This window comes from Bombina bombina, chromosome 8, assembly GCF_027579735.1.
Source record: "Bombina bombina isolate aBomBom1 chromosome 8, aBomBom1.pri, whole genome shotgun sequence".
NCBI classification, from domain to species: domain Eukaryota; kingdom Metazoa; phylum Chordata; class Amphibia; order Anura; family Bombinatoridae; genus Bombina; species Bombina bombina.
Window position 1 is genome coordinate 51,285,438 of NC_069506.1, and position 14,020 is coordinate 51,299,457.

Genomic DNA, 14,020 nt, shown 5'->3' on the forward strand with positions numbered 1-14,020 from the left:
GCTATGCTGCTGATGGATATTATTAGTAATTACTATGCTGTTGATGGATGTTATTAATATGTGCTATGCTGTTGATGGATATTATTAGTAGTTGCTATGCTGTTGATGGATATTATTAGTAGTTTCTATGCTGCTGATGGATATTATTAGTAGTTTATATGATGCTGATGGATATTAGTAATTGCTATGCTGCTGATGGATATTATTAGTAATTGCTATGCTGCTGATGGATATTATTAGTAAGTGCTATGCTGTTGATGGATATTATTAGTAACTGCTATGCTGTTGATGGATATTATTAGTAACTGCTATGCTGCTGATGGATATTATTAGTTTCTATGCTGCTGATGGATATTAGTAATTGCTATGCTGCTGATGGATATTATTAGTAATTGCTATGCTGCTGATGGATATTATTAGTAATTACTATGCTGTTGATGGATATTATTAGTAGTTGCTATGCTGTTGATGGATATTATTAGTAGTTTCTATGCTGCTGATGGATATTAGTAATTTCTATGCTGCTGATGGATATTATTAGTAATTGCTATGCTGCTGATGGATATTATTAGTAATTACTATGCTGTTGATGGATATTATTAGTAGTTGCTATGCTGTTGATGGATATTATTAGTAGTTTCTATGCTGCTGATGGATATTATTAGTAGTTTATATGCTGCTGATGGATATTAGTAATTGCTATGCTGCTGATGGATATTATTAGTAATTACTATGCTGTTGATGGATATTATTAATATGTGCTATGCTGTTTATGGATATTATTAGTAGTTGCTATGCTGTTGATGGATATTATTAGTAATTGCTATGCTGTTGATGGATATTATTAGTAGTTGCTATGCTGCTGATGGATATTATTAGTAATTGCTATGCTGCTGATGGATATTATTAGTATGTGCTATGCTGTTGATGGATATTATTAGTAAGTGCTATGCTGTTGATGGATATTATTAGTAACTGTTATGCTGTTGATGGATATTATTAGTAACTGCTATGCTGCTGATGGATATTATTAGTAGTTGCTATGCTGTTGATGGATATTATTAGTTGTTGCTATGCTGCTGATGGATATTATTAGTAGTTGCTATGCTGTTGATGGATATTATTAGTAGTTTCTATGCTGCTGATGGATATTAGTAATTTCTATGCTGCTGATGGATATTATTAGTAATTACTATGCTGTTGATGGATATTATTAGTAGTTGCTATGCTGTTGATGGATATTATTAGTAGTTTCTATGCTGCTGATGGATATTATTAGTAGTTTATATGCTGCTGATGGATATTAGTAATTGCTATGCTACTGATGGATATTATTAGTAATTGCTATGCTGCTGATGGATATTATTAGTAATTACTATGCTGTTGATGGATATTATTAGTAATTACTATGCTGTTGATGGATATTATTAATATGTGCTATGCTGTTGATGGATATTATTAGTAGTTGCTATGCTGTTGATGGATATTATTAGTAATTGCTATGCTGTTGATGGATATTATTAGTAGTTGCTATGCTGCTGATGGATATTATTAGTAATTGCTATGCTGCTGATGGATATTATTAGTAATTGCTATGCTGCTGATGGATATTATTAGTAATTGCTATGCTGCTGATCGATATTATTAGTAATTGCTATGCTGCTGATGGATATTATTAGTAATTGCTATGCTGCTGATGGATATTATTAGTAATTGCTATACTGCTGATGGATATTATGACTATTTGCTATGCTTGCTAAGGGAAGTTACATGTGTGCTGAGTTATAAGAGCAGTTTTCACTTGCTCTTCTATATGCTGTGCTGTTATACAAGGAGGGGAAGTTTAGCCCTTCGTTATATGGGGAGAGTGCGCGGTGCTTGCTATCGTTACTATACGGTGTAGCGCTGTACACACAGGCAGCCCTGCATTGCTCTAACACCTCTCGGCTACACACATGCGCTCACCTGTGGTCTTCCATGCTGCACTGTTCCTAGTGTTTATGTCTATCAGCCACTACTCCCACCCCGCTGCCGCAGAACCAGAGGATCACGGATTTCCGTATTTCGCTTCCATGCACGTCACTTCCACAACTGAAAAACGGGAACCGAAACACACTGCGTGCAAAGAAACATTGTAAAAACTGAGTCTGCACCGACGACAACGCAAAGTCTGTTGTTGTGCAATGCTCGGTGCATTATGGGACTTGTAGTCTTTAGTGTATAAGGGGTGAGTGAGCTCTAAAGATAGTGTCAGTTATTCATTTATTGGGGAAATTAGTTTACTCCTGATCCCTGATACATGGTCATTAGGGTGCTCGGGGAAATAAAGTATAAAAAAAGACATTGATATCAAACCCACACATTAAGAATAGCACAGTATTTAAAAGGACATTAAACTAAAAATGCACTTTAGCAATAATTTATAATTAATTACAAATAAAGAAAAATACATTGCAAGACACTCTTGCAATTTATTTTGCTATATATAATTTATTTTATTTTTTTAAGTTTTTATATGCTTCCTAGAGAGTTTTCAAGTCAAAATCTGTAAATTGTCTGACTTGGCTACTTACTGTATTTGGCTACATGCTACACAGTGACTGCTTAGATCACTGTACAAACTCATTTGCAGCTAGCCCTAACTGCCACATTCCAGTGAGATAACAGAAACATACACATAATGGTATTCAAATTGATTATTCCTGATTTACAAAACACCGCTTATTATGCTAACAAAGTAACTGTTTTTGAATTAATTTGGTATGCAGATTACTTGCAACGCAGTGCTGAATTGCTTATACATGTTATGCATTTATCTTGTGTGTGTCTTTAACTATGTGTTTAACCCCTTTGAATGGGGTTGCTACTTTACTAGGTGTCTGCTGACTGGCAGCTTTTTGTGACAAACATGGTGTGAGCAGTACAGTACTTTTATTTACTCAGCCCTCTGATTCAATTCACTGAGTTGCAGAGGTGTATTTTATTAAACAGCATCAGCGTATATACACAACAAGTGTAATATGTTTTTCAAGAACCTATACATCTCAGTTGAATCAACACATTTTTTACCTAAATACAGCCAGTAATTGGTGGGTACATTGCCAGGGGAGGACTGACAAATTATATCCCAAGTAGGGTTGCCACCCTGCTAATATTTTAACAATATGGACGGTATTTGTAGGGTTCAGGTCAAAGTTGAAAATCAAGATTAAATATAGAAATAAAGATGCTATCATGTTCAAACCTTTTCTAAGTGTCTTAGAATCTAATTATAAACCAATGGTCATTTAAAATGAGTCCTAGAAACTTTAGTTCCTGATTTATGCTGTATAATTATGTATGCAAATGTATACTAATGAACATGGCCGGTATTTCTTTATCACAAAGGTGTTAACCCTAGGCAGTAAGAATAGTGGCCTAGTTATATCAACCCACCCCTTTCAAAATGTTATATTGTATGTACAGTATGTATGTATGTATATACATACAGAGTATATATATATATATATATTTTTTTTTTTTTTAAAAACTGAAGTGAAACACATGAGAAATCATAAAGTAAGGCTGTTTTTGTTTGCTTAAAATACTCTATGCTGCAAGATCCTTTATTTGTTTGAAGCCGTTGCGTCACTAGTGTTGGTGTCACCCGCTGCAGTAAGTTATGGTGTCATCCCCCCCTCCCCCCAGAAAGCAGACAAACACAGGCACACACACATACAAACACTCAGACACACTTAAAAACACACAAACATTTGGAAACACACTCAAACACACACACAAAAAAACACTCGGACACACACACAAAAACTCAGACACACACACATACAAAATATGTAAACTGCGCTGCCAGTAGCGTCACTAGGGTTGGTGTCACCCGTTGCGGTAAGTTATGGTGTCACCCCCCCTCCCCCCAGAAAGCAGACACATACAAACACAAGCACACACACATACAAACACTCAGACACACTTAAAAACACACTCAGATGCACACACAAACACTCAGAAACACACTCAAGCACACACACAAAAAACACTCAGACACACACACATACAAAATATGTAAACTGTGGTGCTCATGCATAGAGCTGCTCCCTGGCTCAGCAGAGCATCAAATTAAAGATAAACAGAGCACTCTAAAAATAAATCACTAAAGAAAAGGTTTACTCGCGCAAACTATGAAAATTCTGCTCTCTGACTCCAGACTGTTCCAAGTCTGTAAGTGCACAGCCCCGGGCCACGTGCCTACCGCTTCTTATGCCCACCCGCCCTCCCCTCCTACCACTTCAGTGTGCACTTAGTGTACCGTAACTGTACTGGTCTGGTGGGCATCATACGTGGCTCCTTCACTTTAGAGACAGTGTCAGACAGTCATGCAGTCAGGTGCCAGGCATCCCCCTAACGATTTCTCGGTTTCCGTATAGAGAGACAGCACAGCAGTGAGTGACTCCACTGCTCTACACATCACTGAGCAGTTAGAACAGATAGGCAGGCAGGTTTAGGCTAGCAGCGCAACAACATTCATAGTGAAATTGGGCAGGGGAGGAGCAAAGTACAAACAAGCAAAAGCAGCCGGGAAAACTATTTGTGTAAATTGCAGCGCTGGCTCAAGGGGCAAAAAAATTAAGTGTCTACAACTTCCCCAGTCCCACTAATGTTCACAAATGCTGGCCCCTCTAATAAAAAAAAATCTATGCATCTCTACATTGTATTTCTTTGAATTTCAATAAAATTTAAAAAAAAAAAACATTTCTGGTGGTGTCACCCAGGTGCGGCCCGCACCCCCTAGTGACGCCACTGCTCTCTCACTCTCTCGATCTCTCTTTCCCCCCTTGTGATTGTGTTTTAAACTTAAAGGGACATGATACCCAAATGTTGAACCATCTGAAAGAGATGCAGTAAAGCTGTAAAGAGCTGATTAAAAAAAATATCACATGAAAATTACTTTCAGGTGATTTAGCAGGTGTGTGTTATTTCCCTTTAAAGGGACAGCAAAAATGGTTATTGCTATATTGGTCCCATAGAGAATGTTCCTTTAGTAGAGATACCTTTTTATGAACCAGCAAAATTAATCATTTTTTTTATTCCATAAGAAGAGGAGACCTGTGAGGTCCTCAAAGCTTATGAAATAAAAAAACTTATTTTTGTTGTTCCATAAAAAAGTATCACAGTCTACAAAGAAACATTTAAAGGGGCAGTGAACAATTTGTAATTACAAGACAGTCTACTCCAGAATTGTTATTGTTTAAAAAGATAGATAATCCCTTTATTATCCATTCCCCAGTTTTGCATAACCAACACTGTTATATTAATACACTTTTTACCTCTGTTATTACCTTGTATCTAAGCCTCTGCAGACTGCCCCCTTATTTCAGTTCTTTTTACAGACTTGCATTTTATTGAATCAGTGCTGACTTTTAAATAACTCCATAGGAGTGAGCACAATGTTATCTATATTACACACATGAACTAGCAGTGTCTAAGTGTCAAAGACTGTCAAAATGCACTGAGGTAAGAAACAGTTCAATGGCTTAGAAATTAGCATATGAGCCTACCTAGGTTTAGCTTTCAACAAAGAATACCAATAGAAGAAAGCAGATTTGATGATAAAAGTAAATGGTGCATGAAAGTTTAATTTTGACTAGACTGTCCCTTTAATGTTTTTAAAATACATTAACATCTTTTTCACGGCAACTAGTTATCAATAGCCACCCGCCATTTGCCTTATATAGAGGAGCCAATCTGAGCTTTAGTCGGCAGACAACAAGGCTAGCCGCAGTCATAAAGTTAGTATAAAATTAATGGTTTGGAAATTGTTAAAGCCAATTAGAGGCCAATGTGTAGCACGGTTAGCCTTGAGAAGTAAGCAGTTTGAGTTTTAAAGTCTAGGAGTTAGAAATTGCTCTATTTTCAGATCTAAATGACATGAAAAGGGAGCAAAATAAAGAATGAAAATGTATTGCAAAGTTGTCCCTTTAAGCAAATAAACAAAGGAATGAAGGATGGTGCAGCAAAAAAAAAATAGTTTCTTTGTTCATGCTGTTAAAATAATTACTCTAAAAGGAAAATACGTTCAGTCTAGTGTGATTGGCATTCCCTGTTCTTGCACTATCAGTTATGTAAGAGCAGGAGGTAAAATTGCTCAAGAAAGTCATTTTGCTAAGTGATGCTGTTGTGCAAGTGGGGGTTGATATTTCCCCATAAAGACAGGAAAGGTTTAAAAATGTAAGATTTACGCTACTCAGTCATGAAATATAGAAGTTTAAATTAACACAATTAAATAAATATATACAACGTCTTTGTCAGCTTATTGATGTATATTTCAGCCAATAAGCATGCAAGCTTAAAGGGATACTAAACCCATATTATTTATTTCATGATTCAGATAGAGCATGCAATTTTAAGTAACTTTCTAATTTACGCCTATTATCACTTTTTCTTAATTCTCTTGCTATCTTTATTTGAAAAAGAAGGCATCTAAGCTAAGGAGCCAGCAAATGTTTGGTTCAAACCCTGGACAGCACTTGTTTATTGGTGGGTGCATTTAGCCACCAATCAGCAAGTACAACCCAGGTTGTCAACCAAAAATGGGCCGGCTTCTAAGCTTGCATTCTTGCGTTTCAAATAAAGATAGCAAGAGAATGAAGAAAAATTGATAATAGGAGTAAATTAGAAAGTTGCTTAAAATTGCATGCTCTGTCTGAACCATGAAAGAAAAAACTTGGGTTCAGTGTCCCTTTAACTTTTGTTCTTGGCCAAGCCCTCTTAAACAAAAAATAAATTTAATTTGTGTTGCTGCTAGCTTGTGTGTGTGTATATATATTGCAGGGTCAAGGGATGTGTACCCGGTCCGGTATGAGAGTGCAGTTCCCTTCCGTGTTTTGTATATGTCTAGGGTGATTACATATTCCTGTGCACCCTTCCCTTGTTTTCAGTTTGTTTGGATTTGAAAGCTTGCATTGTGTGGCTGTTTTAGGGTCTCAGGTATTGGAAAGGACCTTGACGTGGTACCTGAGCTTGTCCCATTTGGCCAGATGCGGTGACTAACCTTTCCATTTTTGCTTTTAAATGTGCTTTTAAAAGTGAGTGCTGGGTTTTCTCTGTGTGTTGTATTAATTTGTTTTGTAATTTTCCCTATGGTTCTTGTACCCAGACCTGTCTGGGATTAACTGCTTGTGGCTCTGGGGACAGCACAGCTTCCTGTGAGTGCCAGTGGCACCCAGGGCTGAGCATGTTGCAGGGTCATGGGATGTGTACCCGGTCCGGTATGAGAGTGCAGTTCCCTTCCGTGTTTTGTATATATATATATATATATATATATATATATATATATATATATATAGTTATTTTACCCTTAACTCCTTAGAGTATGTCGCTGATCTTTAGAGTATGTCGCTGATCTTTAGAGTATGTCGCTGATCTTTCTATGGGTATTGCATTTTTAATAGCAGGGTGTCACCAGCAGCAGTGACGCTCTATTTCCAGTGGCAAGCAAGACGGAGGGAGGGTATAATAGTGCGAGCGGCAGGACCCCTGCTATTATAACAAGAAAAATCCTTAACGACCAACAACATGGTCGTTAAGGGTTTAAAAACCATTTCACCTAGGCAAAAGCCTTTTGCCTAACTAGTATTCAAGCAAATAGTTCTGCATGTTTCTGTCAGGCTTTTTCAGCTTTCAAAGCCATTAGCTAGCTGCCTAGGAACCCTCAAGAAAGTCGCCCCTGCTCACCAATAGCTGCCCAGGCATTCCCTGAAAATGGCCCTGCTCAACGATAGCCAGCTGCCTAGGAACCTTAAAGAAAAGTGGCCCCTGCTCACCAATAGCTAGCTAGCTATTAACCCTCAAGAAAAATGGCCTCTGCTCACTTAGCTAGCTGCCTAGGAACCCTCAAGAACAGTGCCCCCTGTTTACCAATAGCTAGCTGCCTAGTGATCCTCAAGAAAAGTGGCCCCTGCTCACCAATAGGTCCCCAGGTACCCCAGGAAATTGTCCCCTGTGGACATATATGCACCTTAGTACCAAAGGAAAGTAGCCCTGCTTTCTAATAGGTGCCCAGGCACTCCAGGAAAGTGGCCCCAGCGCATCAATAGCCATCTAGGAACCCTCAAGGTAAGTGGCTCCTGCGCACCAATATACTTACAAGCACCCCAAGAAAGTGGCCCCTGCTTGCCAACAGATGTCCAGGTACTCCTGGAAAGTGGCCCCTGCACGTTAAATTACGGTGACAGTGGCTCTGCTTGCCAATAGACTTCCAGGTACTCAGGGAAAGTGGCCCCTGCTCACTAATAGGTGCCAAGGCTCCCAGGGAAAGTGTTTGCCAATAGATGCCCAGGCACTCTAGGAAAGGGACCCAGCTTATCAATAGGAGCCTAGGCACCCCAGGAAAGTGGCTTCTGTTTTCTAAAACACATTTAAGCAGCCTAAGAAAGAGACCCCTGCTCACCATAAGGTCAATAGGCAACCAGACACCAAGAGAACATGGCCCTTGCTTGTCAATAGGCTCCCAGGCGCCCCAGGAAAGCGACCCCTGCACAGCAAAACACACCCAAGCACCCTGAGAAAGTGGCCCCTGCTAACCAATAGGTGCCCATAAACCCCAATGAATGTGGCCCCGTCTCACCAGTAGGCATCCAGGCACCCCAGGAAAGCGAACCCTGCACAACAAAACACACCCAAACACCCTGAGAAAGTGGCCGCTGCTAAACAATAGGTGCCCATAAACCCCAATGAATGTGGCCCCTTCTCACCAGTAGGCATCCAGGCACCCCAGGAAAGTGGCCCCTGCTTGCCAATAGTTGTCCAGACACCCTGGAAAAGTGGCCTCTGCTCCCCCAATAGTTGCAGACACCCTGTGAAAGTGGCCACTGCCAATAGGCTTCCAGGCATTCCAGGAAAGTGGCCCCTGCTTGCCAATAGGCTCCCAGGCACCCTCTGAAAAGTGGTCCCTGTTTGCCAATAGGCTCACAGGCACCCCAGAAAAGTGGCCCCTTCTGGCTAAAAGGTGCCCAGGCACCCTAGGAAAGTGGCTCCTGCTCATCAATAGGCACTCAAGCAGCCCAGGAAAGTGTCCCCTGCTCTCCAAAGCAAACCCAGGCAACCTAAGAAAGTGATCCCTGCTCACCATAAGGCACCCAGGCATCCCAGGAGTGTGGTCCCTGTTTGCCAATAGGTACGTAGGCACCACATGAAAGTGGCCCCTGCTAACCAAATGGTGCACAGACACCCCAGAAAAGTGGCCCCTGCTTGCCAAGGCACCCTCAGAAAGTGGCCCCTACTCGCAAATAGGCACCAGGCACCATGGAAACGTTGTACCTACTAGCCAAAAGGTGCCCAGACACCCTTAGAAAATGGCCCCAGCTTAGGAATCGATGTACATGAACCCTGACAAAGTGGCCCCTGCTTGCCAATAGTCTAACAGGCACCATGATTAAGTTGCTAGCTAATAGGATTCTAAGAAAGTGGCCCCTGTTTACTAAAACACACCTAAGCACCCAGGGAAAGTGACTCCTGCTTGCTAATTGGCTCACAAGCGTCCCAGGAAAGTGGCCCCTGGTCACTAATAGGGTTCCAGGAATTCCAGGAAAGTGGCCCCTGCTAACCAAAATTCACCCAAACACCCTGGGAAAGTGGCCTCTGCTTGTCAAAAGGTTCCCAAGCACCCTGGGATAATGTCCCCTGCTCGGCAGTAGGCACCTCAGGAAAGTGGCCTCTACTAGCCAATAGGTTCTCAGACACTCTGGGTAACAGCCCTGCTCACCAAATGACGCACAAGCACCCTGAGAAATTGGCCCCTGCTCACCCAATAGGCACCCAGCCATAAGGGAAAAAGGGCCCTACTAGAAGTGTATCTGGTTATGTATTGGTGAGCAGGCGGCACTTTCCTGGAGTGTTTGGGCATCCATTGGGGAGCAGGGGCCACCGCCTATTAGTAAGCAAGGGCCACTTTCCCAGAGTAACTGGGCTTCTATTGGCAAGCAGGGGCAACTTTCCTAGAGTGCCAGGCAATTTCCCTGGTGTTCCTGTGCACATATTGGTGAACAGGGGCTATTTTCCTTGAGGGTTTCTAGGTAGCTATTGTCGAGCAGGACCAAATTTACTGGGGTCCCTGGGCACCTATTGATAAGCTGGGTCCATATTTTGGGAGTGTTTGGGTGCCTTTTGGTGAGCAGGGGCTACTATTCTAGGGTGCAAGAAAAAGGGATGGTGTGAGTGCTATCAGAAGTAGGTAAAGATGCTGACCGTCCCTAAAGGGATCACCGACTCCTCAAAGAATGATCCTAGGGTAAAAGCAAAAAACAAGTGTGGGACAGAAAGCGCTCCAACCAGGGAGCTTACCAGATAAACACATGTGTAAAGTAGTGCGCACTGAGAACCACCAAACTCCCCAAAACCTATGTGTCCCTCACAATAGGCAAGAACAAGCAATAACAAGAAATATATAAAGGAGCGCTCAAGCTAAAGGTGTGTCAAAGAACAAAGTGAAGCATATACAAAGGATACGATGAAAGAAATGGCTATGCCAATTTATTTAAAACCATAAGTAAAATACCAAATATATTGGCGATTAGTGCTAAACATTAAAAATAAACTAGTTACTTTAAGATCGGACGTCTCCGATATGCATAAAATAAATAATAAAAGTAAAAACTAAAAAATGAAGACACCACTGGCTTTAAAGTCGCTACAGAGTATCGCTGTGGAGTTTTCGTCTTCACCGGACCACAGGTATCCTGCGTGCAAATTGCACTAAAGAGCGGATACATATTCCTCATCATAACCAGCTGGTAAAGTTTCTCCGCTGAAAGGACGGTCCTGACCAATAGGATCGCTACGCTAAGGCAGCGCCTACTTCTTGTGACGTCATTAGTCACATGTGCGCCTCTATGGAGGTGTGGAGCCCTGAAAGTCGGTCGTATTGGAACGGTGTCCAAATCAATAAGGTAACAGCTACCCGGTTACCCTAGTATACTGAACTTTTGCAGCCAATGACTTCATATTGGGGACTTTATGATTCATACACCTCCTGGTGTTGTACACTCTCCTAAGAGATTTTTTTCTTCCTGTGGTGGCAACTTCATTTTTTAGTTTTTACTTGTATTATTTATTTTATGCATATCGGAGACGTCCGATCTTAAAGTAACTAGTTTCTTTTTAATGTTTAGCACTCATCGCCAATATATTTAGTATTTTACTTATGGTTTTAAATAAATTGGCATAACCATTTCTTTCATCGTATCCTTTGTATAAGCTTACCAGATAAGATATAAGAATATAAATGAGTATATCTATATAAATGTATAAATTGTGAATAACGTAATTAATATGTGTAAAGAATAATCTTAGTGAATTAATAACCCTGAAGTATTAAAGTATGAATGTGTTAAAATGGTATATCAAAAAATTGTATTCTAAATGAAATAAGATATGACAAAAAAGGTATATGATCAATAAAATTTACAATTTACTAAAAGGCAACTACGTTAATCTAAATCTAAAAAGCAATTCCTAACGTATCTAAAATGTTACAATTAAGAAGGTTAGTAACAATGTTACATCAATAGATACAATGCATCGAAAAAAAACACACATGTGAGCAGCAAAAGGTTCACAGAGAATAATTACGCTTAATAAAAGGAGCTGAAAGTCCGTTGTAATTTCAAAAATATTTCGAATAAAGGGCCTTAAATGATCTATGCATAGATACAGTGGGGCAAAAAAGTATTTAGTCAGCCACCAATTGTGCAGTTCTCCCACTTAAGAAGATGAGAGAGGCCTGTCATTTACATCATAGGTATACCTCAACTATGAGAGACAAAATGTGGAAACAAATCCAGACAATCACATTGTCTGATTTGGAAAGAATTTATTTGCATATTATGGTGGAAAATAAGTATTTGGTCACCTACAAACAAGCAAGATTTCTGGCTCTCACAGACCTGTATCTTCTTCTTTAAGAGGCTCCTCTGTCCTCCACTCATTACCTGTATTAATGGCACCTGTTTGAACTTGTTATCAGTATAAAAGACACCTGTCCACACCCTCAAACAGTCACACTCCAAACTCCACTATGGAGAAGACCAAAGAGCTATCGAAGGACACCAGAAACAAAATTGTAGACCTGCACCAGGCTGGGAAGACTGAATCTGCAATAGGCAAACAGCTTGGTGTGAAGAAATCAACTGTGGGAGCAATAATTAGAAAATGGAAGACATACAAGACCACTGATAATCTCCCTCGATCTGGGGCTCCACGCAAGATCTCACCCCGTGGGGTCAAAATGATCACAAGAACGGTGAGCAAACATCCCAGAACCACACAGGGGGACCTAGTGAATGACCTGCAGAGAGTGGGGACCAACGTAACAAAGGCTACCATCAGTAACACACTACGCCGCCATGGACTCAGATCCTGCAGTGCCAGATGTGTCCCCCTGCTTAAGCCAGTACATGTCCGGGCCCGTCTAATGTATGCTAGAGAGCATTTGGATGATCCAGAAGTGGATTGGGAGAATGTCATATGGTCAGATGAAACTAAAGTAGAACTGTTTGGTAGAATCACAACTCGTCGTGTTTGGAGGAGAGAGAATGCTGAGTTGAAACCAAAGAACACCATACCTACTGTGAAGCATGGGGGTGGCAACATCATGCTTTGGGGCTGTTTTTCTGCAAAGGGAACAGGACGAATGATCCGTGTACATGAAAGAATAAAAGGGGCCATGTATCGTGAGATTTTGAGTGCAAACCTCATTCCATCAGCAAGGGCATTGAAGATGAAATGTGGCTGGGTCTTTCAGCATGACAATGATCCCAAACACACCACCCGGGCAACAAAGGAGTGGCTTCGTAAGAAGCATTTCAAGGTCCTGGAGTGGCCTAGCCAGTCTCCAGATCTCAACCCCATAGAAAACCTTTGGAGGGAGTTGAAAGTCTGTGTTGCCCAGCAACAGCCCCAAAACATCACTGCTCTAGAGGAGATCTGCATGCAGGAATGGGCCAACATACCAACAACAGTGTGTGACAACCTTGTGAAGACTTACAGAAAATGTTTGACCTCTGTCATTGCCAACAAAGGATATATAACAAAGTATTGAGATGAACTTTTGATATTGACCAAATACTTATTTTCCACCATAATTTGCAAATAAATTATTTCCAAATCAGACAATGTGATTGTCTGGATTTGTTTCCACATTTTTTCTCTCATAGTTGAGGTATACCTATGATGAAAATTACAGGCCTCCCTCATCTTCTTAAGTGGGAGAACTTGCACAATTGGTGGCTGACTAAATACTTTTTTGCCCCACTGTAACCCACAGTTCTTAGGTGTTGAAATTTGTGTTTGGAATCCGTGGAAGCTCCGATGAGTAGGATGACGTCAGACCACGTGATCCAATCAACACGTACTGCAGGTCTCTTGTCCAATGGTTCACTTTTTCACTAGAGGCAGAATTGATCCGTGATTACAGATTCAATGCAGCCGTAGGAGTATTTTTATTCCATTTCGAACAGCTTGATATACACTGTGTTGGCTCAGTAATATCTTGTAGGTTCTTTTGAAGTTAGTTCATATATGACCCAATAGATATAAAGGTCCTTTCTAAATAGCAAAAGTCACGTCTGGCAGGAATTACACATATACGCCTAGATTGCGAGTTTTGTCGGTAAAAACTTGCGGAGCGAACACTCCTTTTTTTTCCAGCGCTCCCTTAATCCAACGCTGGTATTACGAGTTTTCTGAATGGCTGCGTTAGCCTCAGAAAAGCGAGCGTTGAGCAAAATTTAGCTCCACTTCTCACCTCAATACCAGCGTTGCTTACGGTAGCGGTAAGCTGGAAAAAAGTGCTTGTGCACGATTTCCCCATAGGAAACAATGGGGCTGAGCTGGCTGAAAAAAACCTAACACCTGCAAAAAAGCAGCGTTCAGCTCCTAACGCAGCCCCATTGTTTCCTATGGGGAAACATTTTCTAAGTCTACACCTAACACCCTAACATGAACCCCGAGTCTAAACACCCCTAACCTT

General features: G+C 40.8%; 1 protein-coding gene across 1 annotated transcript in view; it reads right to left on the reverse strand.

Annotated features, from left to right (window-relative positions):
- The window catches only part of LOC128638422 (uncharacterized), an 86,686-nt gene extending 84,513 nt beyond the window's left edge, over positions 1 to 2,173 (reverse strand). Inside the window, exon 1 of the mRNA XM_053690364.1 lies at positions 1,966 to 2,173. Coding sequence (XP_053546339.1) covers positions 1,966 to 1,979 — 14 coding nt within the window. The 5' untranslated portion in view covers positions 1,980 to 2,173. The remainder of the gene's footprint in view (positions 1 to 1,965) is intronic.
- Between the last annotated feature and the right edge of the window lie 11,847 nt (positions 2,174 to 14,020).